General features: G+C 39.6%; 1 protein-coding gene across 2 annotated transcripts in view; it reads left to right on the top strand.

The window, feature by feature from the left end:
* The window catches only part of MYZAP (myocardial zonula adherens protein), an 86,253-nt gene that overhangs the window by 38,855 nt on the left and 24,299 nt on the right, over positions 1–23,099 (top strand). The window contains exons 9-11 of one of the 2 annotated variants that reach the window (XM_039865485.1): positions 3,897–3,976; positions 5,429–5,534; positions 11,703–15,492. In XM_039865485.1, the coding sequence (XP_039721419.1) occupies positions 3,897–3,976; positions 5,429–5,534; positions 11,703–11,756 (240 nt within the window). In that variant the 3' untranslated portion in view covers positions 11,757–15,492. Of the gene's footprint in view, positions 1–3,896; positions 3,977–5,428; positions 5,535–11,702; positions 15,493–23,099 lie in introns of those variants that run through there. The other variant, XM_039865484.1, reaches the window with a different exon arrangement.

Raw genomic sequence — 23,099 nt, 5'->3', positions numbered from 1 at the left:
GTCTAAGAAAGTTCTAAATTTTCCCATGGTGACTATTTTGATCCTTTTAAAAAAACATTATATGTAAAATTGTTTACAAAAATAAATATTTTAGCAGCCCTGCTTTGCTGGGGCCCCAAGCATGAATTTAGGTTACTTGTTGAGTGGGGACACCACATTTTTCTGTGGGCAGGTAAGCAAGCCGATGGGGTGGGGAAGGCATCAGTTGAGATAATGAAGCCAGCCTAAGGAAAGGGAGGAGGCCAGAGATTAGGTGGGAAGTGGAGAAAAGGGAAGAAGGGGTGGGAGAGAGGAAAGAAAAGGAAGGAAGGGAAGAATGAGGGGAAGGTGACCTTTACCAGGTGATGATTGACTTCTGGGGGAGGGGTGGTAGTTGAGGGCCAAGCTAGAACTGGTTCCTGGGAAATGACTCTCTAGCTGCATGTGAGTTTGCAGAATAGCAGTGACCTTCCAAGACCGTGTATTAGCACATATGTCATGCTGGATGCTGAGAATCTCCAGGCTGATGATGGAGGGAGGGAGAATGACAGTGTGAGCAAGGTCAACACCTGGGCTTCCAAGTGGTTCTGAGAATAGGTCTCCTTACCCCTGATGTCTGTAGCCTAAGTCCCTCCCCTGACAAGGTGAGGTGTAACCAGACTAAGAATTGCATTACATTCAGTGCCATCGAACTTCAAGGCTTGCTGGGGGTTCCCGTGTTAGGCAGTATCTTTATTTAGGAGAGACTTGAGCAAACTCAATTATAATTTCACCTCTAGCCCTTGGGAAAACAGAATCCTGTCTGTTATTGAAGAGAATAAGTGACATGTTGACTGTCAGTAATGGTCGGAGGTGATAATAGTGAAGACTGGGCAACAAGGGCATTTTCAGAAACTTGGGAGAGCTTTCTCTCACATTACTGCTCTCCTGCAACAGCAGAAGATGCTAGTTAATGCAAATGCTCCCTCAGGACAGATTATCCCTCAGCATAAAAAAGCAAGTTGAGCCGGTAGCAGGGGAAGGTGGTTTGGGCAGGACATCTTACAGAGACCGTCCCTGTAGTGGGTAAGAATACAGATTTTAGAATCAGACCTAGGGTTTGAGTCTTGCCTCTCTTTCTAGTTGTGGTCAGTAACTTGACTTTTGCAATCTCAGTTCCTCTGTGATAAAATGCTAATAATCATAATTCTTATTTTTAGGGCTTTCGTGAGGAGTAAATGAGAAAAATCTATGCAAAGTGCTAAGCACAGTACGTGGCATGTGTATAGTAGGAACTCAGACATTTGGGACTCTGACTTTATTTTATTACAGACTTGCCTAAGTGTCTGCCTCTGAGTCAGCTTTTTAAAAATTGGACCTGTTTTATAGCTTATCTTCCTGTTCTCTTGCGATTCTGGAAGTTCCCAGCTTTTCTCCACCGATTTCCATGAAAAGTGGATGAGGGGTGTATGGGTGGGAGGCCAGAAGGTGTTAAAGCCGGCCCTTCCCCCCAACATTTATGTAACACAAAACATTCCCCAAGTCCTGATGGCTTTTTCTTTAGCAGTTGAAAATTTATCGTCCTTTCCTTAAATCTCCTTTTCCATTTGGGCTAGAGAAATGCTTGCTTTATTTAGCCAGGATTAGATATACCAACTTACATTTCTTTCCCCTTCAGGGATAAATCTTTGAGATCAGGAATTGTGCCAAATCTGTGTCACACAGTAATGTGAACAACGTGTGCACGGGCATGAACTGTGGTAGTGTCTGTGTCCTGCTAGCACCAATTTTTGGATTTTGCTTAAGGACAAACCATATGCTTTTGAATGGCTTCTCTACCATATACCTGAGTTTACTGTTTCTCTTTTTGAGCATCGTATTTGGACCACTTCTTTTCTGGTCAGTAAAATCTTTTAATGAGTATATTCTCCCAGGGAGCCTCTGCAGAACAGATAATATTCTATTCCTTCGTCTGGGTGGTGATTTCACCAAGTAATCAGATATATACAGATGTAAGAAATTATTATGCAGTGTACACTTAAGATTTATTGTACTGCAATTTAGAGAGAAATTGAACTTTTAAAGTGTGCTATAAATTAGGCCTTGCCCTACTTTATGACAGTTTTTTGGAGGGGGATTGGAAGAGGGACTCACTGATACAAAGTACATCACTATTATGTCAAGCCTAATGTAAAGTTCCAGCCAGTGGCCTACCACGTGGGGGCAAGGGGAACAACCTGCCCAAGCTAAGCTGATGTGCGTTTGCCGTACAGATTGAGATAATAACAAAACCCCACCAAAAGTCTGTCTTCCTTTATGACTCTAAATACATCAGTGATGATGCACTCTTCCTGTCAGGGTGACCGCTCCCCCACCTCTTTGGCCCTTGGCATACCATAGCTTACAGCTTCAGAAGTGTGGGAGTTAAGTTTTCAGAGATTTGCTTTTAATAATTTGGAAGAAAAGAGATTTAGAATCTGTATAACAGGAAGAGTTTGTTGGGGAGAATTTCTGAGAATAAATATGAGGCACAGTAGTACTTAGAGGAGGGCTTAAAGTAGAATCATCTCCGAAATAGTGCAGGATTTGGTAAACTGCATTTTAAAGAAATTTATTACACTAAAATCAGTGATATATTTCTAGTGCACTTTTGATTACGATGAGCACTGTGCCTTTTTTTTTTGGTAATATTTTTCACTCTGTCCAGAGAAATAATTGCCCAGGTTCTTATATTGCTTTTTTTTGGTAAACTGCTAAATTTACATATAAACAGCAAAGTATAGAAACCTTAATGCACAGCTTGATATCTATATATCTACATAGATATAGATAGATAGATATAGATATAGATATTAGTTTCTATTGCTGCTTTAACAGATTACCACAGTTTGTGACTAAAAATAACATGAATTTGTTCTAGAGATCAGAAGTCCTAAAATCAAGGTGTTGGCAGGGCTGGGTTCCTAGAGGAGAATCCATTCCCTAGCCTTTTCTCTAATTCATAATTGATTTCTTGAGACCACCTGTATTCCTTGACTCATGGCCCCATCCTCCAGCTCTGGAGCCAGCAGTGTAACGTTTTCCCATTTGTTTCTCTCTGACTCTGATCCCCTATCCTCCTTCTAATATGGCTGTGATAATCCAGGATAATTTCCCCATTTTAAGATTCTTAACTAATTACATCTGCAGCGTTCCTTTTTCCATGTAAGGCAACATATTCACAGGTTTCAGGGATTAAGATGAGGACATTATTGGAGGCCATTGTTCTGACTACCACATACATTTTTACAAGCGAACATACCTGTTGACGTGTAAGATATTACCAGAATTCCACAGCCTTTTTTGTTAATGATACAGAAAATAATTAAGAATTTTGCAGCACCACAGGCCACTGAGTTAGAGTATTGCTGATCATTATTATTTTTTATTTTCATTTCATTTCATTTCATTTCATTTCATTTCATTTCATTTCATTTCATTTCATTTCATTTCATTTCATTTCATTTCATTTTTACCGCCTATAGCACCTGGTATTCCTAAGTGGTCTCCAAGTACTAACCAGACCTGACCCAGCTTAGCTTCTGAGATCAGACAAGATTGGGCACGTTCAGGGTGGCATGACCGTAGACCCTGATGATCATTATTTAGAACTATAAATTTCACAAGACATCTGAGCATAGGCTGACAGAATACTTTTAAACAAAGAAATCTCGAATGCTTTATCGAGGATGTTTGTCTCTAATTCATAAATACATCTGTAAATATACATCAACTGATTAGACATTTTTAAGCTTCGTTTGGACTCTTGTGAGTGGGTATGTAAAACCTATGGGATGTTATATGGACTTGAACTCACTAGTGTTGAAATTGCCTGAAACCATTCTCTGTCCTATTTGGTTTAATCTATTGATGAAAATATCAGTGTCTGTTTATTTTAGGAACGCCATCAACTGCAACTACAACTCCTGGAGCATGAAACAGAAATGTCAGGGGAAATAACTAATTCTGACAATGGAAGGTAGGACATAGTACCCTCTATCTTACAGTGGATTTAGATGGCGAACACACTGTGTATTTATGGGCTCACTTGGTCGTTGCATTTTCAATCATCTGCTCATCTCTTATTACATATTTATACACACAAAACATTGGCTAAGAGCTTCCAGTATGAAGCCAGTTTCCTTAGGAGCTTAATAGCCACATCCCATGACTGATTGTTAGTGCAGTGAAGCACATTTTAATTTTGCACTGTCACAAGTGCAAAAGTTCAGTCTATCAATGTTCTCTGTAACCTTGAACTCCACAAAATGCTCCTTGTTGCTGAGAAAACTCATCAACTATGACTAATACCATTGCCATGGAAACTAACTTTAAAATATCTTTCTTTGTTTACAAACTGTTCAGTCAAACCTTGCTTTGTCCCCTGGCTCTGAGTGTATAAAGTCCTGTATGGAAAATACGGAAGTAGTATATAGTCTCTTCTAGAAATCAAAAGTCAGAGAGGTCATGCACAGCCCTGTAGTGAAGGAAAACAAGGTGGGGATGGTTTGAGCATTTGGGGCAAGTTACTTAACCTCCCTGCGATTCTCTGCTTATCTGTAAAATGAGAATTCTTTTTTAAAGGAGGAGGGAGTTAAAAGGATAATAACAGTGTCCATCTCATTGGATTATTATTGTGAGAGAACTGTTGGATGCATTTAGTACATGCTGGAAAAATGCCCATTTTCCTTATGCAACTTCAGAGTTTGCAGTTATGGGAGTCTTCCCTAGTCTTTAATGTAGTGCTGAGGAGGGACCTGGCAGAGGTGGGAAATGGTAAGCAGACCCCCAGACCCTTCATTTGGTGCTGTGGTCTGGTGGCCCCCAAGAACTTAAGAGCCCATCTGCTGGTTCTTTGTTTTTTTTCAAACCACACAAAGTCAAAGAATAATGTGTGCTGTTTTAAAACAGAAGTATGAAATGTTTTACGATGTGGTTCTCTCTCTTTTGATGCAGAGAAGGTCTTTCAGCATATTTCCCATTTTTCCAAAATAATGATATGTAGGACAATGATAATTCCAGACTTCTCAGGGCTCTGCCAGGAGCTCTAATTTCGGATATTTCGTTGTGTTGCTAGACTCTTGTTCCTCTGTTCTCCTAATCAAAGTAATTTATAGTTTCAGTATCTCACAACAGAGAGCCTCTCATACCTGACAGTGGTACCAAAAATTCTTTCTCAGTTCCTGGAAAATATAGTAATTATTCTTATACAGGGTAAAACTTACAAGTGGGAACTTGAAGAATAGTCCTATGTTTCTTCTCTTGCTGAGTGGCCGATTGGTAATCACCTAGGATACGTGCAAATTTAGAAGGGTGAATTTTGGAGTTCCCTTTTTAGTTCTTGGCGACATTCCTTTCCAGAGGTGACTTTCTATACTGGTGTTGCTGCTTTGGTGTAGGACTCAGTTGCCCTCTTTTTTATTTGTGTTAGGTATCAGCAACTGGAGGAGGCATCTTCCAGCCTCCGGGAACGGATCAGACACCTAGACGACATGGTGCATTGCCAGCAGAAGAAAGTCAAGCAGATGGTTGAGGAGGTAAGCCCTTTGAAAAGGTGTGGGTCTGGGATTGCTTCGGTGTTGGGGCCATTTCAGCCCTGGAGCCCGATCTGACTCAGCTGGGTTTTCTGTGGCTCATAGTAAACTTGTTCAAGCCGCTGCTGTCTTGACTCAGAGGGGAATTTCCTCCTATGTCCCCTCTGGTGATTATCCCTCTAAAAGAGGGCCTTCTCCAGATCCAAGGGTTACAGTTAGGAAAGCTGTGACAAGCAGCTCTTAAGTTCACCCACTTTTGGAGGACAGCGATACCCTACATGGGTGTCTGCAGCTCAGGGACCAAAGTGTGTGACAGAAAAGTTCACTTCAACTCAGGTCTCTGGCCTCCTCGCCTCTGCCTGCCTCTCCCTGGCTATTACTCTTATACTTTCTTCATTTCTGTGTGTGTCTTTCATTCCCTTTTCCTGTCCGTTTCTCTCTCTTTCTTCTCTCTTCTTCCCTCATTCTCTTCTCCCACTTCTGTTTCTTCTTTATCTTTTCTCTTTTCCACCACGCTTTCTCTCCTTAACTATGTAGCGTGAAACCAAGTTATAGGTTTACATATGCTAGGCATAGTTTACTATTTTTCTAAATGAAAAAAAAAAAACTGGGTAAGTTGAGCATTTATATTTCTCTAAGAAAAAAAATTTAACCTGTTTTAATATCATTTGGTTCTCTTTCTTGTAGTGATACTCAGTACCAGAAATTCTATGCTGTGGTAAAGCTAATCACATATAATTATAATTTTTTCTTGCTCAATTAGAAAAAAGAATAGTTAGTACTAACAGGGTTATAAGAATTCCCTAGGCATCTAATCCTTAACTGGCAAAGAAAAGAAAAAGTTTCAATTTAATTAAACATCTGGTTGTCAGTGAATGGAAAACTGAAAAAAAAAAATTTTTTTCCCTTATATTAAGCACTACTCTGAAAAGTTATCTCTTTTATTAATGAAATACTAAAATTAAAAGTATATCTACTTCTAATAAATAACTCACAAATAGAAGTTTAAAGGTATATCTCTTTGATCTAAAAAATGTTGGAGGTAATTAGTGAAATGTGGTTAAAGTCAGAGAATTGTGAGGATGCAGAGGGATACTTTTTTTTTTCTTATGTGTAAGATAAACGTGTACGTTAAATAAAATCTGCTTTCCAAACAAGAAATCCAGCATGTGATGTTGAATCCTATGAATCTTGGAGCAGTAGAATAAAGCAACGGGGAGCAGATGTTCAGATGAGGAACCCGTAGATGCTCATTCATAATCCCTTTGCACACCTGGCTAGGAACACTGCCAGAAACAGTGATGAGTAGATCCTGCCCAGTGTCAACGCTAGGTAGAAGTCAGGAATGTGATTCCCAAGGAAAAGCATCACCTTGTCATAGCATCTTGGTGAACCATGGCTGTCAGAGCATAGTTTTTCTGCTTCTGAATTTCACACACATGAAGCCTGGGGCAGGGCTGCTCCTATTTCTCGCGTGTGGTTCTTTGACTGTGGAGCAGTGCATTTCTCCCACCTCACCACAGGGTGGTGATCTGTATTGTTTTTGTATCTAATATTGGAGAACCAGTGAACAAAAAACCTCGTACTGGTTGGCTTCTGATTCATTTATTATCTGTGTTTACGATTGGTACCCAAATCAGAGATACTTCTTAAAAGGACATTTTCAAAGAAGTGTAGGATCCTCTGTTTTCTAACTTACTTCCAAAATATAATAGACATACCAATTTGAAGGGAGTGGGAGCATATAAATAGTGAAGCATATAAATATCACTACCCATGCCTTGCTTTCCTACCTGTGATTTAATATCTCCCAAATAAGCTTCTCTAAGCCTTCATGATGCGGTCTGGAAGACCCAATCATTGGAATGAAATCACAGGCTGAATTTTAGCATAGCATCATTAGAGGGAGCTTCACTCAGGGGCCTGCTAGGTTTCAGCAGTGGATGGAGACTTAAAGAGACCTTTTATTCTAAATTTAAGAAACTTTCTAAATCAGAGAGTAATAATTAATGTGTTTGTTCAGTATACAGTGTTAACTTATACAACGAAAGGATGGCTGAAAATCTCAATTGATGTAGTCATTTGTGTGAATACTTTTTTTTTTATTTTTAAGTTAGAAACATGGAAAAGGGCAATTGAAAAGAGAGCACATTCATAAGATAAGTTGGAAAGGAGTTGAGAGCTCTAGCAAATCAGAGAATGATTGAAGGGCTTGGGGACGGGATGGCCAAGGAGAGACTTGAGAGCTGAGTTAGCATCTTAAAAAGGGAGGGAAGTCAACGAGAAGAGGGAAAATATTTTTATTTTGTATAGCAATACGAGGCCAGGCTGGAACCACTGGGTGGCACTTACGAAAAGACAGATTTCAACTCTGTTTAACCTAAAGAAAACATTTCTAATATTGGCTGCCCTGGGAAGGTATTTAGCCCTTCACCACAGATATGTTCCTTATGAGGTAAATTGAGATAGAAGCTCCCTACAAATAAAGAATTCTAGACTGTTCCTGGGCTGTGCCTGTCATTGTGATCTCAGCGTTATTTCTTTGTCTAGTGACCAAAATCAGCAAAATTATAACTAAATCACTTCAGGGCATTTGGACCAAACTTTGAATAATCCACATTCCTGAATGAGTTACTTGTGGAATCTTGAACTTCAAATTTAGAAGAGGAGTATGCGTATCTGTGAACTCCAACTACCCAGATGTTAAGACAAATTTGCCCTAGAAATAGAGGCAGCCTTTACATGTAGTAGATGTTAGGAAAAGTTGTCCTTCCCTCACATGAAGTCTGAAAGCTTCTCAGTGCAATAGCTTCACGTTCACCAAGGTTGGGAATCTAGTCTTTATCCATTGTTGGTGTCATTTCAGTCATAAAGTCTATGAAGAAACTCAATTTATTAAAATGATGGGCTTCCTTTTTCAGCTCCAAACATCCTGGTATTATTATTGAGGTTCTCAGAATCCTTAAATGTTAGGCAATATATTTCCTTTCACTTCCGTCGAATGTAATTTTTAAATAATAATAAATAATAATAATAATATACTAAATAAAAAGTAACCAGCCTAGGTTTTGCAGTTTTTAGCTCAATAATGACTTGATTTTCATTGTGTGGGATAGTGTTTTTCAGTAAGGACTTGTACATGTAAGAAGGAAGGAGGCAGGATGGGCCTTTTTGAAATGAAGGATTAACATATATCTTATGGGGTCAAGTTCATTGAAAAAAGACAGCACAAAGTATCTGGTGTGAAGTGTGGGACCAACTACCCCCACTAGATTAGATCTATGTACCAAATTAAGTCTCCTTTTGTGGTAGACTTCTCGGACTGATTACCTCCCTTTCATTGCTAGTTTTTCTAACTGGTTCTGGCTTTGACAAAATACAAACAAACAAGCAAACAAAAGAGCAACAACAAAAGCTTTATATATGGCCTATTTGAATTTTAAGGGTTTGCCAGAAAATATAGAGGGACTGAAAAAAAATAGCACTGTGGGGAAGTTTACTCATCCTTCCATCACCAGCACGTGCTCTCTGCAGGGCTGGGTGCACAGTGGGAGCAGTGCAGATGTGGTCCCACACTCGTAGGTGTTCCTATCTGGTGTTACCTGAGTTCCCGAGTAATCTTCAGCTTGGGCTTCAAGCTTCTGTTGGGATTAGGTCCTTTGCCTCCAGTCAGGCTGTGTTCTTTAGCTTGCCATCAAAGGAGCCAGGGGATCAGGGAGGAGCAAAAGGCAGGGAGGAACCTAGGCCCAGAGCAGTGAACACCTTGACACATCTTTACATGTTGTTTCTTCAGTCGGCAGGGTCATTCATACCTCTTTACCTGCGCTTGCCAAGTCCCCTGCCAACCAAAGCTGCTTTTTTGCCAACAGAAAATCATCTGGAGGAAAAAACATTCTTATTTGCCCTCAAAAAGGGTGAATTTACATCTTGCTCAAGAACAGTGATATTATTCAGCTGAATATACAGTAATTCAATAAGAGTTCCTTTACCTATTTCTATATCAACCATAGACATCCTTTTGTTTTATCACATCCTTCTGATTTCCCACTGCATTTGCGATAGGTAAAATATTTCTTCCAAGAGAAAGTGTCTGAAGAGGTTTCCTTTCCGTTTCAGAAGAAGCATTATTTCTTCAGAATTTTCTTTTGTGGAAAGCAATTGCATGCCCCAGCCTCTTTTATAATTTAGATGTTTAATGAGTACAAAGGTGAGAGGAATTTGTTTTCTTATTAGTGCTTCTCCATGCAGGCTGCACATTAGAATCACTAGGAAGTTTTTTAAAAATGCCAGAACCTGACAGATAGGGGTAGGAAGGAGGGCCTGGGTATTGGCGTTTTTGTGGTTGGTTTTTCAGGCTCCACAGGATTCTACTCTTCAGCCAGGATTGAAGAGCTGATGCTCTGGATTCTTGGATTCATGAGTCTCCGTGCTGGATTTTCATGTCATGTCATGTATTCAGTTAGTTTCCCTCAGCAGCTGTTATACCTGAGGAGGAAAGCTGGTGTAATCTTGGGGCAGAAGAAAGCCAGGGAAGAAAGCCAAGGAGACCAGTCAGCAGGGACCAGGCACACTGAAGCAGGAGAGCTGGTCCAAGTGTGTGACCATCTGAAAGTCCTGTCAGGGGATCTAGCATTTCTTGAAAGTCCCAGCCAGACAGCTCACTCTTAATAGCTATACTGGCCTGATGGTATCCAGACAAAAACTTCCCAGAGGCTACCCATGTCCATTTGACTTTTTACTAAGGCAAGTAGATTAGCCACACTTGATAAGCAGATAATAGAGATGTGAAGGGACAGAATCCAATTCCAGTGGAAGCTGAGAACCTACCAGTAACAAAGAGACCAGAAGTGGTTCTCACGTGTCCTCTTCCCACAGTGCTTGTGTGTGCATGTTGTCTGCCCTCACCCTGATTTAAATTATGTACTCCTGTCTACACAGAAGACCTTACATTTGGCCACACTGTTCTTCCTTCTAAAGAGAAGAACATGACACCTTGTCGAAATAATAGTATTAACAATGACTACTTCTCAAGTTTAAGACAAAGCAGGATATTTTTGCAATTTTTAAGAAATTGTTTTGAAAGTATTTAATTATCATCTCTTAAATGTTTAAAGAGTGATTCTCTTACTATAATGCAACAGTTTTCTGAGGAGACAAACTGGATCAGGGAGAATAGATGATGAGTAACTTCCAAGAGCTGAGGTGTGAGTTGCTGGTTCCTGGCTCTTGAGCCATTCGGCCAAGTAGGAATTCTCTTTTTTCAAGTCCCCATAACTTAACTCCCAGGCCCTGACTCTTCATGCCTCCCATGTATTTAGAGACCTGGGAGAAGTATGATTAGAGACCTTCGTGGGTATGTAATGAAAGGTGGCCTAGCAAATGGTGTTGAGCATGGACTTTAGAAGCAGTATGTCTGTAAAATGAGGTTAATAACAGCATCTACCTGAGAGGATTTTTTGTAAGAGTTAAGTGAGATGATGTATAGTTGACCCTTGAACAACATGGGGGGTTAGGGGAGCCAGCCCCCCCCATGCTGTTGAATATAACTTTTGACTCCCCCAAATCTTAACTACTAATAGCCCATTGTTGACCCGAAGCCCTATCGCTAACATACACAGTCAATTAACGCATCTCTCTTACGTTATTATATACTGTATTCTTAAAGTAAGCTAGAGAAAAGAAAATTACTGGTTGGTGAGTTCCTGCTGTGTATACCCTAAGTAAGGTTAAATAAATTAAAAACAAAAGTAGCGGGGTTGATTTGTTGACCAATATGTAGGGCTGCCCTTTCCTTTGGGAGTCTTATGGGTCAAATGGGATATTTCGATAAACTTCTCTCTTCTCTTCTGTGCTTTGTGCTGTATTCTAGTTTAGCCATCAGTCCTGTGAGTAGAATATTTATATACAAAGCAACTTAAAAAGTTTAAATACTCTCCATCCCAAGAACCTTCCATTTTAAATGGATCAGCCATTTGTTAGCACGCATTTTATTTTAAAACTATGGTGTGGTATGCTGAAATGTACAACACAAAAGTACGTTTTTGCCAGTTGCCTTGTGTTTAGAGGATTCAGAGTAATCTCCATCACTGATTATTAGCTGAATGGGGGTAGGGGAAAGGAGCCATAGCACTGAGCCCACAACCCTAATCCACTCAATTGAACTATTTCCAGATCATGTCACACGAGCTCTTCTCCAGATTTAGTCTCCGACTCTTTGGAAGATGATAAAATGGTAGCCTGCCCTGGTCAGAAGTGATTCCTTTTATTCTTGGTGATTAGAAGAACACTTGCATTCTCTCTGCTGGGAAGAGGTGGCATGTATCTGATGAGCTGATGAACAAAACAGGAAGGACATGCTATTGAAAGGAAAATTTGACCATGTAGGGCTCTTATTCGTGAAAACGCTACATACTATAATCTCAGCTTATACAACCTCACACGGCAGTCAAGAGAACTCCAAGATCCACAGAGTCTTTTTAGAAACTTGGGTTCCTAGACACCAAAGAAGGAACTGCGATGAAAAATAGTACTAAAATATAATTCAAGAAGTGCCAGGTGGAGGCTGGTCCTAAGATCTTGGAAAATGGAGCCTTACATATGGAAAAGCTGCCAAGGACACCTGCTAAGGAGATGGGAAGCAGGCTTGAAGAACTTCAGTGCTCCGGGATGTGCTCCCCACCAGATCACACCCCAGGAAAAACAGAAGCAGCCAAATGTCCATGTAGTTTGATTATCTTTGTATGTGGGAGGGAGCCCAAGAATGTGGATGTTCTCTCTGAACGGAGATCAACAGCACTAGTCAACTTAGCCCTCTTCTTGTATATTTAAGTAAAGTTTGGTTGGCTTCTATCTCCATGGACATTTTGCCTGAATAGACAGTTCAACTAACTTCATGAAATGGAGAAGTGTATCTGTTGAAGAGAGAAATATATTCAGCTAAAATATAGTGAAGTGAAATATACTTCATGCCTGCTTTATTTATATGGAGGTCTTCTTGAGACAGTCACAGGTGCTGGTATCTCATCAAAACTTAACAACGTTGCTGGAAACTAGTAGCAGTAACAGCAGTGGTAGAAATAGTCAGTGGGAGGTATTAGCCTATGTAAGCTAGTAGACTCAGCTAATGGAGTGAGTTCAATAAGAGGCCCAGTGTCACTTAGACGTTGGGTGGTTCTCCAGTCCCACCTACTTGTCATGGCGAAGCATGTAGGTAGATGCTTTCTTGTCAATAGTTGTCTTTGGTCTTTCATTTTAGATGCTCTGCTCATCTTAAGCAAGTAGGCAGTGGATGGAAAAGGAAGCAGAGGAATGATTTTCCATACTAGTAATGAATCTGTTTAAGTGCAGATTCCCAGATACTCCACTGGATATCCAGACTTCCACTACGGAGATTTGAGTCATATTTGAGAATCGCTAGTCTAGGTGTCACTCTAGTGTCGTGACCTATCCTGTTTCTAGGGATACATACCTTCATTGACCTCATGTTTTTCTAAGTTCCTGTCATTTGTTCTAGTGGAATAGATTCATTACCCAGCTTCAAAAAATGAAATAGTATGAAATGAGAATGCAATGACTTGAAAATGGGTCACCCACATAAGCCTCTCTCCCTTGGAGTTTCTTCCCTCTTTTGGGCTACAGATAGTGCCTAAAGGCCAGATAGGCCTTATTTTGTGGTGCAGACTGTGGATGAGATGCCTAGGTTGTCTGAAGGGCCTGAGAGTACCTCTGCCTCCAAAATTTTATGTCCCAGGCATCTCATGCACCTCCCCCTAGAACTGACGCTGGATCCTAAGCTAGTTGGTGATCCTCTCAATCTGCATCCCAGCCTGACTGGACCTCCCACCACCTGCTCCTCTCTACCTTTGTCAGTGCCCCTCTGTTCACCCTTTCCTTTCAGGATTGTGATATGCTGTGAACTTGACTTCTGCCTGTCAAACCTGAATTCAGTGCTCAAATCCCTCCCGCCCTACATCCCACACCACTTCCCCTCTAGTCATCCACCTCCTTCTCCCTTTAACTGGATCATTAGCCTTGGGCTCTTGCTGCAGTTCTGTCTCATAGCCATCAGGCCCCCACCCAAAGGAGTGCTACTCAAAAGTTTGAGGCAGAATTTATTTATAGTAACCGAAAATGCTATGGTTTCAGATTCCAGTGTTTTCATTGTATTATTCACTTCCTTACTTTATTGAAAATGTAAAGTTTTTAGAAAGTATCAGAAAGCTCACATATGTGTGTGAACCTTTTTTTCCTATGCATTATAGAAAGGAATATTGCAGGTTCATTGTATGACATGCACTGATGAGTGTATTCACAATACAAATTGTCCTTTCAAGGGAGAAGGTCTTTTCTTTGCAGATGTCATTAAACCCATTTTCTCTTTCTTGAGATTGTTTCTAATTGGCTCTGCAATATTTCTTAGAGACGGGGCGCCCACGTTCTGCCATAGAGAGTATGTGAGGCTGCACTGCTGTCCAAGTCAATTTCAGCTGTTGGATGTTTCTCATGTTTCAAGGCTATGCATCTAGACCTCACACTCTCATGTTAACCCTCTGCTATTATTAGCCCTTTCCCCTTTTTTTAGCACAGGAACCTGAGACTCACAGTTTTAAAAAATAAGTAGCTGGCCGTCTCAGCAAATGATGGTGGTGCTGGGTCTACACCCAGATCTTTGATTCCAAAGTCCGCATTCATTTGTTGCTTAATTTTTGTTAATTGGAAAAAAATGTCGAAATATGGAAAATTATAGAGAACAATAAAGACAAAAACCCTGGTACTCTCCTCTAGAATTGACAAATGTTAAAATTTTGGCATATTTCAGATTTTTTCTAAATAGAAAATTTACAAAGAACAGGTTCTCTTTTACTCACTCCTCCCCAGTTCTGATCTTTTTCCTTCTTCCCACTCCCTCCCTCTTCAGAGGCAGTTTGGTCTCTATCCAGACCATGTTTACATGCTTTTACAATACATATATTTATCTATTAGCAGTGTATAGCTTAGTTTATATGTTTAAACACGTATGTAAGTTTTTATTTATAATATGTAAATAAGTAAAATTCATTGTATATACTTTGTAACTTATTCCTTTTCTCAATTTTGTTTTTGATGGTGTTACATAAAGATATATTTAGTTCATTTAGTTCATTTTAATTGCTGTCTCATAGTCCATTATGGGAATATATTGTAATGTATCCTGTTGATAGACATTTAGCTTGTTTCCAAATTTTTATTCTTTTACAAACAATGCCCAACATGTCTCTAGCTACGGAATATACTTAAGAAGGAATTGCCAGAGCCTGGGGTTGGCACAGTTTCACCTTTGCTAGATATTACCCAATTGCTCTCCAAAGTATACATATACTTCCACCCATCACATGTGAGAAGGCAGATTTCTCCACATCCTCACCACCTCTTGGCACTGTTGGACTATAATTTTCGCCATGTGTGAAATAGAATCTCTTTGTTTTGATTTGAATTTGCGTCAGCGTGATTACTACTCATTAGGACTGGTGAGATTAAGCATCTTTTCGTAAGCTTGTTGACCATTCAGGCTTCCACCTTATGAATTGGCTGTTCATATCTTTTATTTTTCTGTTTGGTTGTTTATCTTTTTTCCTACTTATTCTGTGTACTATCAGTCTTCATTGTTTATCAAAAAATATTTGGATGCCATTATCTTCTCCTTGTCAATGTTTTTTTGTTTATGGTGTCTTGCATAATATATAGGTATTTAATTTTGGTATAAAGTTATCAATCTTTTTTGAGTTGTGTGTCTTATTTTTTTGTCATAAGGATATTTTTTGTAATTGTTTTAGAGCTCTGTTTTCCTCTTTAGGTCTCTAATTATACCTCCCCAACTCATACCCTCCATCCTCTTCTTTACTCTATTTTCGCCATAACTATCTATCCTATCATCTTGTAATATATTCTACGCTTCCCTATTTTGCTTATTTATTTATTTATATCTCCACTAGAATGTAAGCTCTCCAAGGGCAGTGGTTTTTGTTTGTTTTCTTTTTAGCTGTATTTGTTAAATCCTGGAATAGTCACTGGCATATAGGAGGTGCTCAATAAATATTTGTTGAACAAATAAAGAATAATTCAAGTAGAATTTATTTTTTGTATATTTGATGTGATTGGGCTCCACTGGTGGTGGTTTTTTTTTTTTTTTTTGAGGCGGGGAGGTGCACTCATCATGTAAAGCTTGTTTCTCTAAAGTATTTGTTGAATGGTCTATTCTGGCCCCACTGATTTTTTTTTTCATGGCAATTTTTTCAAGCTGGAGCTGTTTTCTACGTGTCACTGTCTTTAAATATTTCTGTTCTCTTGCCCCAGTGCTGAAGTCTGCAAGAAATATAGTCCTTGGGCTTAGGAGTAGATATGGAGGTGATGAGGAACCAGGTCAAACTTATGGGAAGCCCTTGGGTCAGTCAGTGAACAATTTATGGGTCAGTCAGTGAACACTTAAGAAGCACCTTTTATGAACCAAATACAAAAATGGATGTGAGTTCCTGCCCTTCAAGGACTTTCTGGTTGACAGTAAAGCCTATCAAAACTCAAGGCAGGTATGAGCTGTTCGCCGGGGCACAGAAACTGTAGACAATAATAGTTAAGCTCATGGACCTTAAGTAAGTTAAATCTGGCTTTGCGTCCTTCCTCTGCTCATGACTGAGCTTTAAAGTAACTTGAGCAAGTTTTATCCTCTCTAACAGTTTCCTTATCAACAGAATGGGAATGACGATACAACACCTGCTTCAGGGTGAAGCAGGTGTGAGGAGTGACTGACATACTGCATGCTAAGGGCTTAGCACAGCACCCTAAATGTTCACTCATTCTGGTGTGGGTGGGGAGTCTTTATGGAGGAGGTGATATATGACCAGGTCTTACAGGATGGATTGGATTTTTCTAGGCAGAGATTGAATGGGTGGAAAAGGACATGCCAGACAAGATGCAGCATAAACAAAAAACAAAAACATGGACGCCAGGCAGTATAGGGCGAATTCAGAGAATAGTAATCTAGTTTGACTGAGCTGTAGGAGGGAATCATAATGAAGAGTCTAGAAATGTAGATGGAGACCAGTTGTGGTGGGTTATCAGCCCTAAGCCAAGAAAAGGTCCTTTATTACTTTGCTTCAAATTCCTTAATGACATTATTGCCTGATCAGATCTAAGCCCTGGATTGATGGCTCTGGCAGGGGCTACTGGGCAAATAGGAGGGGAGAGGGTCAGGAAGGACAGCTAGGAGACTCGCAGGAGAGCCTTGGCCAGTGCAGGTGAGGGTCCATATGCCAGAGCACTTGAATTTTTGGAGCTTTTTTTTTTTTCCCATCAGCTTTGTGTGGAGCTGGTACTCTCATATACATTATATCATTACATTAGTCTGAAACAACTTTTCTCCCTGGATATTCCTGTTCAGTGGATGTTCTTTTGTCCCTGATCCTGTATCCATCAAGAGAAGCACAGGAATAGAGATGTTTAGAGCATTCTCTCTCCCACTTCTCCATTCCACCTTCCTCTTCTAAAGACACAGAGGAGAAAAGACTAGCTTTAAAGACTTAGGACCCCAGCAAATCTTTTGTCAAAGAAGCTATCACCTGCCAACATTCTTCTCAGCCTTGCCTCATTTCCTGGCAGTATTGCAGTGATAGGTTGTCACCTAGGGACAATGGAGACAAACCTCTGAACATCAGTATGGTGCGAAAGAGAGCCTGGGCCTTGACATCAGAGACATGGGGGTTTAGATCTTATTCCTTTTAGCATCAAGCTCTTTGGGGACCAGCTGTCCCAGCTAGCCTGCCAATGAAAAGGTTCCTGGCATATGAAACTTCCAGCGCTAAAACCTGGAAAGTCCCGGGCGATGTGGCATGAGCTGGTCACCCTCTTTAGCCTTGTGATTTGAACCTTTCCCTCACCCCATCAGCAGTCAGCAGGTACATTCTATATTCTATATACATCACCCTGTATTGCATTTACTTGTGCATTTTTTTCTTCATTTATTGCCTGCCTTCCTCACCAGGATGTTTGTTCCCTAAAGATGGAGACCAAGGCTTCCTAGGTCTCTGCTGTGCTCCCAGCATCTAATCTAACACAGGGCCTGATGCAGAGGTGATCACAGGAGATTGTTGAGGGGATGAATGGATGATGAAACTGTAGGAACCTCAGTTTTTTACTCTCTGGAGATGGCCACTCTTAGGGTTGTTTCTGAGAATAATGAACTAACCCAACAAAAACCCTGGTACCCAGTGCACCCCTCTTTCTTCTTTCCCTGTGAATGCAAGCAGGTTGCAAATATGGTTTATTCATCCTTGCCTGGTATTTATACAGCCCGGTCATGGTGAGGCACCTGGGAGACTTGGGTTGCTATCCTTTCCTTCAAGAGAAGTCCGGCTATCTTTAATATATGATAGAAATCAAACCAAATTAGATTATTTTACCTCAGAAGCCAGTTTCAACTGATCTTTTTGAATGGTATAGCTCTATTATTATATATTACTTCAAACTTAATAGAAAAAAATTGATTAAAATATGTGCCCTCTTCATATCTAGCCTGGCTGAATGCCACAAGACACATTAATTGAAAATGAATTTCTACAAACCCAATTAAGCATCATGAAAATGAAAAATGTACCTTTCCCCCTCCGTTTCTTCATTGATTTTTTCATTTTCCCCACTCAGAGCTTCATTTAGCAATTTTTCAGTTTCGTTTTGTTGTGGCCTTAATTCATTTCCTTCACTCCCCGCAAAATGAGATAATGTACCATTTTCCTTGTCCTTTTTAAACTGTTCTTTCATGCTGCATTAGTGCAGGCCAGATTCTGATCTTGTCATATTTCTCTATGTTTTATTATTTTTTAGGAAAAGAGGGTAACTTTATTGTTATTTTAAATTCTTACTGTGGTGGCTTTTTATCAAGGAGAATGCACTTTAAAAATACATAACCGAAATCACAGTATTACAAGACTTCTAAAATAGAATTAAGAGAAACTGTTGCAAAATTTTTTTAAAAAAAGCTTTTCAGAGGAAGAGTATAAAATACCAATTATTCTCATTTTTCATGGTTGAGGACCAAACATGATTTCTATTTTGTCGAGGGAAATGGAGACAACTGTTTGCCAGATCATAAGAGGCTGTGTCGAAAATAAGGCCCTGTCGGGACAAGAGGAAGCTAAGGGAGAAGGCAACTGAAATGCTGAGTGAGCTCTAGAAGGTTCTTGCTTATCCTGTTCCATCGCTGCCCCAGTCAGCTCACTGATTCACTGGCTCTCTAGAGGTTTTGACAACAATAATGAGGAGTCCTCAAGCTGTCTTCCTGTGAAATTTTCAAGTAATCTAACAGCATAAATTTTCCATGAAAAGTCTACAGAGGCTCACAATAAAGTGTCATATAGCTTTACTTTGACCTAGAATTCAGAACCCTGGTTACCTCATTTTGATTAGAAGCTTCAATTGGCAGTTATTCACCTTTGGCATAGTTTTTAATGGGAAAATGAATTATTTCTTCATCAATGCAATTTAGGAACTCTTTTAAAGTGAGGGTTCACGGGAAGGGGTAACAAAGTGGGGGTGTTGGTAATAGAGGTTGGGAAACTTTATTTATTTAATGTGTCAAGTTTTGCAGTAGGTGTATATGCCGCCCCTCGCCCCCCTGCCCGCCCCCCACAGCTCTCATATCCCGATTTTGAATAAAAGTGCCTCTGGTTACTTGATTATTTTTAAAATTAGAATGAAAACAAAACATTTCAAAGAAAATAATAAATTCATAAATTTAATTTGGATTTTAAAAATCTAATTCCCTTTCCTTTACAAGATTTTAAATAATTTAATTCAATATGACCATCAATTTTAACATACCTTTTAGTATTGTCCTCTGTTTCAGTGTGTTTCCTGTTTTACATAAGGCATTTTTCAGATATGTATATATTTACATTAGTCAACTGGTAAAAGAAGACCCCAAAGCACAATTTCTTAAAAAACTGTATGAAATGCTGTCTAGTATTTAGTACTGATTTGCTGCTTCCATTTCTTATATTCCACGTCCCCAACCTTAATATTGAGTTATGTTTCATGAGTCTTGAACAGTTGGGTATTAATCACATAATTCTAATTATAGGGCCGTATCATATTCCATTATCTAACATGAAATGACTCGTGTCCTACGTGTCTGTCACTAATGGAAAAAAAAAAAAAATCTCCAGGAAGCTGAGAAGCCTTGCAACATCCAGAGTTGTTCTGAATCCGTAACGGGACCTTACTAAATTTTCGTACAATTTCATTTTGGTCTGGTTGACATATAAGCTCTTTTTGAAATGAATTGGGGGGAATCCTTTCACTATAGCAATCTGTTTCCAAAGCAGTTTATAAAAATGTGTTGATTGATATAAGAGTGATTTCACCTTCTCAGAGAACTGCTCTTTTATGTAAGATAATTGATACACTAAACATCTATTCCAGGTGGGTTTACTGTCTGGTACAAGAGCAAGATGTAAACAAAGGATGGCAGTGGCAGTGGCAGTGACGTGTCCTGTTGGGTTTGCACAAAGGGCTGAGGTAGAACAGAGGAGGGAGACACAAAGCCAGCCTGAAGGACTTGGGCTAGTCTGGGAGGTGACTGTTGAGTACTTTTTGACAGCAAGAGGTTTCCTGGTGGAGAAGGGGATGGAGGGTGGAAAGGCCTGGCAAAGGCACCAGGCCGTACAAAGGCCTAGAGGTATGTCCATGGAGTGCTGAGAGCATGGAGTGTCTTTTCTGTATGTTCATTGTGGGATGTGACAGGCATGAAATGAAACTGAGGAGATAAAATGGGACCACAGCAGAAGGGCATAATGTCCATGCTAGGGAATTGGAATATTAGAAGCTCGCTCAGGTTTTTAAGTAGGAGAGGGATATATTCAGCGTCTCTAGGGGTAGAGCCTCAAAGCTGGAATTTTGTCAAAAGCTTCCCCCAAGTGATTCCAGTGTGTGGCTACAGTTAAGAGGGATTGCTTAGCTCAGACCACCTATGCAGGTAACTCAGTTGTGGCTAATGTTAAGAAAAGCCATTATCAGTTCTAAGAAATTTGAAGACCCTTCCACTCTATGGTCTTAGAGACCTAATATCCTGCATCATCAATTAGGCGGCAGGACATATATTCAGTTTGAGTTACCAAAAAACATTCAAATGAAGACAAAGATTAGAAAAAAATTCTATTAGCATCAGTTAAAGGTTCCAGATTTTACCAAAATATGTTTCTTCCTTTTGCTCTATAAGGGGGTCTACTGTTTGATATTTCAGTTTTACTGTTGCAATAAGATTATGTTCCTGTATTGATATCATAGATGAGATCTGGAAAATGAATGCTTCTAATTTCTCATTTCCTAATGCCCTGACTTGAGCCTGGTAATTTTGGTCATTTACCACTACCTGGTGACAGCTAGACCTAAATGTAGCTTTATGAAGAGCACATAAACTTCTTGAAGATCAAATTTATAAATTTAAATGCATCAAAAAATGAGAGGAAAGGTGCCAGGTGGATTTTGCTTACATACCAGCTGCAGGATACCCTGGATTTTGGATGGCTCCTGATTTGGGGAGGTGCTTTTGGGGCCACATCCACCTTGGTTCGTGAGGGCCTCCAAGAGTCTGTTCCAGATGATCTTGCCTCTGAAGTTTTGTAGAGATAGATTTTGTAGAGATAGGTGGATGGATCGTTGATTCATTCATTTATTGTCTGAGAATATAAAGATGACCAAGGTCTTTACTCTCAAGAAGCTCACAGTCTAAGGAGGGAGAAATACAGGTAATGACATAGTAGTGGCTAATTTTTTGAGTGCTTATCATGTGCTAGGTGCTATAGGAGACTATATTTCAAGGCTCTTTGAAGTTGGCAGTCAGAAATAACAACATTTTTCCACACGGATATGTGATTTAGTGGTCGTGGGAAAAGAACCAAAGACTTGAGAGTCAGATGTCACCTAGAATGTTATCAAAACCCAGAAGCACAAGAGTCGGCTTATTTTAGAAACTGGGTGCCTCATTTAGGAGAAGGTGTGAAATGAGCTCCAGGGACAGGCTCCATGGGAGACTAAGTTTGGATTCAAGTTGGCACCCCTTGAAGGGCGTGAGGGGCCAGCCATACACTGCCGGCCTGCTTTAGTGTCCTTTTCTTCTAATCTGAACAAGTCAACCCTGGTCACAGGGTATACTGTGCAAGGTGGTTCTGTAAGAGATGCTCAAGGCTGAAAGCAAATGTGCACGCACAGCATTCATTTCGCACAATAACACAATTGCTTCTTTAAGCATCGGTTGCTGGAAAACACAAGCCTTGTCATCAGAAGATTCGGCACCCCCAAATCCTTCCCACGGCTTGTTCTTTCTCCCTAGAACAGGGTGCCTCTTCACTCCAACATCAACCCTCTGTCCTCTAAGAATGTCCAAAATTTCCCACCCCCGCTCTCCAGATCACATCTCTGCCTTGTATTTCTTTATGAAAATCTTCATACGAGGTGTGTATTAAGGTGTCCTTAAACCACATCCCTTGCTTCCCTTAACTCACAGACCACTGTGATTCCTTCAGAGATGGTGAAATTTGTGTATGTGAAGCTACTTTTTATGTTATTTGATGAAATATTACCTCTGACCTTCTCGAAACCTTTTAGTTAATTTCAGAACCCATTTTGCCTATCATTTAAAGATTTTAAAAGTCGATTTGAAAAAATCTTAACACCATAGGAAGGAATGAAAAAGGAACACTAGAAGGGTGGCTTTTGAAAATTATTCCTAATAAAAGTTAAAGGAAATTTAAACAAAACAAACTTTTGTTTTGCCCATGATGCTACCCCAACTCCAGACTGATTTCATTTATCGAACTTCTCTTCTAGCTTTTACCTTCACCATTGTAAACTTTTGTTTTCTATCCCTTGAGGCTTTTGTAAACACTTTTTCATTTTGCAATATATTTATTTTTAGTGTTTGTGTAATATATTCCATCAAATTGATATTCTATAATTTATTACCCATTTTTTTAGTGCTAGATATTAAGGTTATTTCTATTTTATGTATTATAAATAATAGGAGCAAGAACATCTTTGTATATGCAGCTTTTTTCCTACATCTAAATTATCTCAGGATAAATTCCCAGGAGTGGGATTAGTGGGTCAAAGGGTACAAACAGCTTTATGGCTCTTAATATTTATGGCTAAATTGCCCAAAGGGTCATTCTAATTTATAGTACCACTTGCAACACATGAGAATAGAGTAGCTGTCTCTCTCAGCCCTTCCAACACTGATTTCTTTAGTCAGTAGTTTTGGGCAAATTTAATAGGTATTAAAGGGTAACTCGTTACTGTTTTTAATTGTTAGATTTTTTATTATCACTATTGGACTTTTTTTCTTAAGTCTGTTTCTTATTACATTCTGTTTTGTATGGTTTGCTTTTCATGTCAGAGGATTATATTTTTTGACCAGGTGGAATTTAAAATATTTCATAATGAAAATGTCAAATGCAATTAGGACAGAGAGAAGAATTGATGAAGCTGCCTAGATTCATTACTCAGATTCAACAAATAGCAAGATTTAGCTACATTTGCTCTACT

Source organism: Pteropus medius, unplaced genomic scaffold, assembly GCF_902729225.1.
Source record: "Pteropus medius unplaced genomic scaffold, Ma_sr-lr_union100, whole genome shotgun sequence".
Lineage (NCBI taxonomy): Eukaryota > Metazoa > Chordata > Mammalia > Chiroptera > Pteropodidae > Pteropus > Pteropus medius.
The sequence above is the reverse complement of the archived record's forward strand: the minus strand, read 5'-3'. Positions and strand labels throughout refer to the sequence as shown.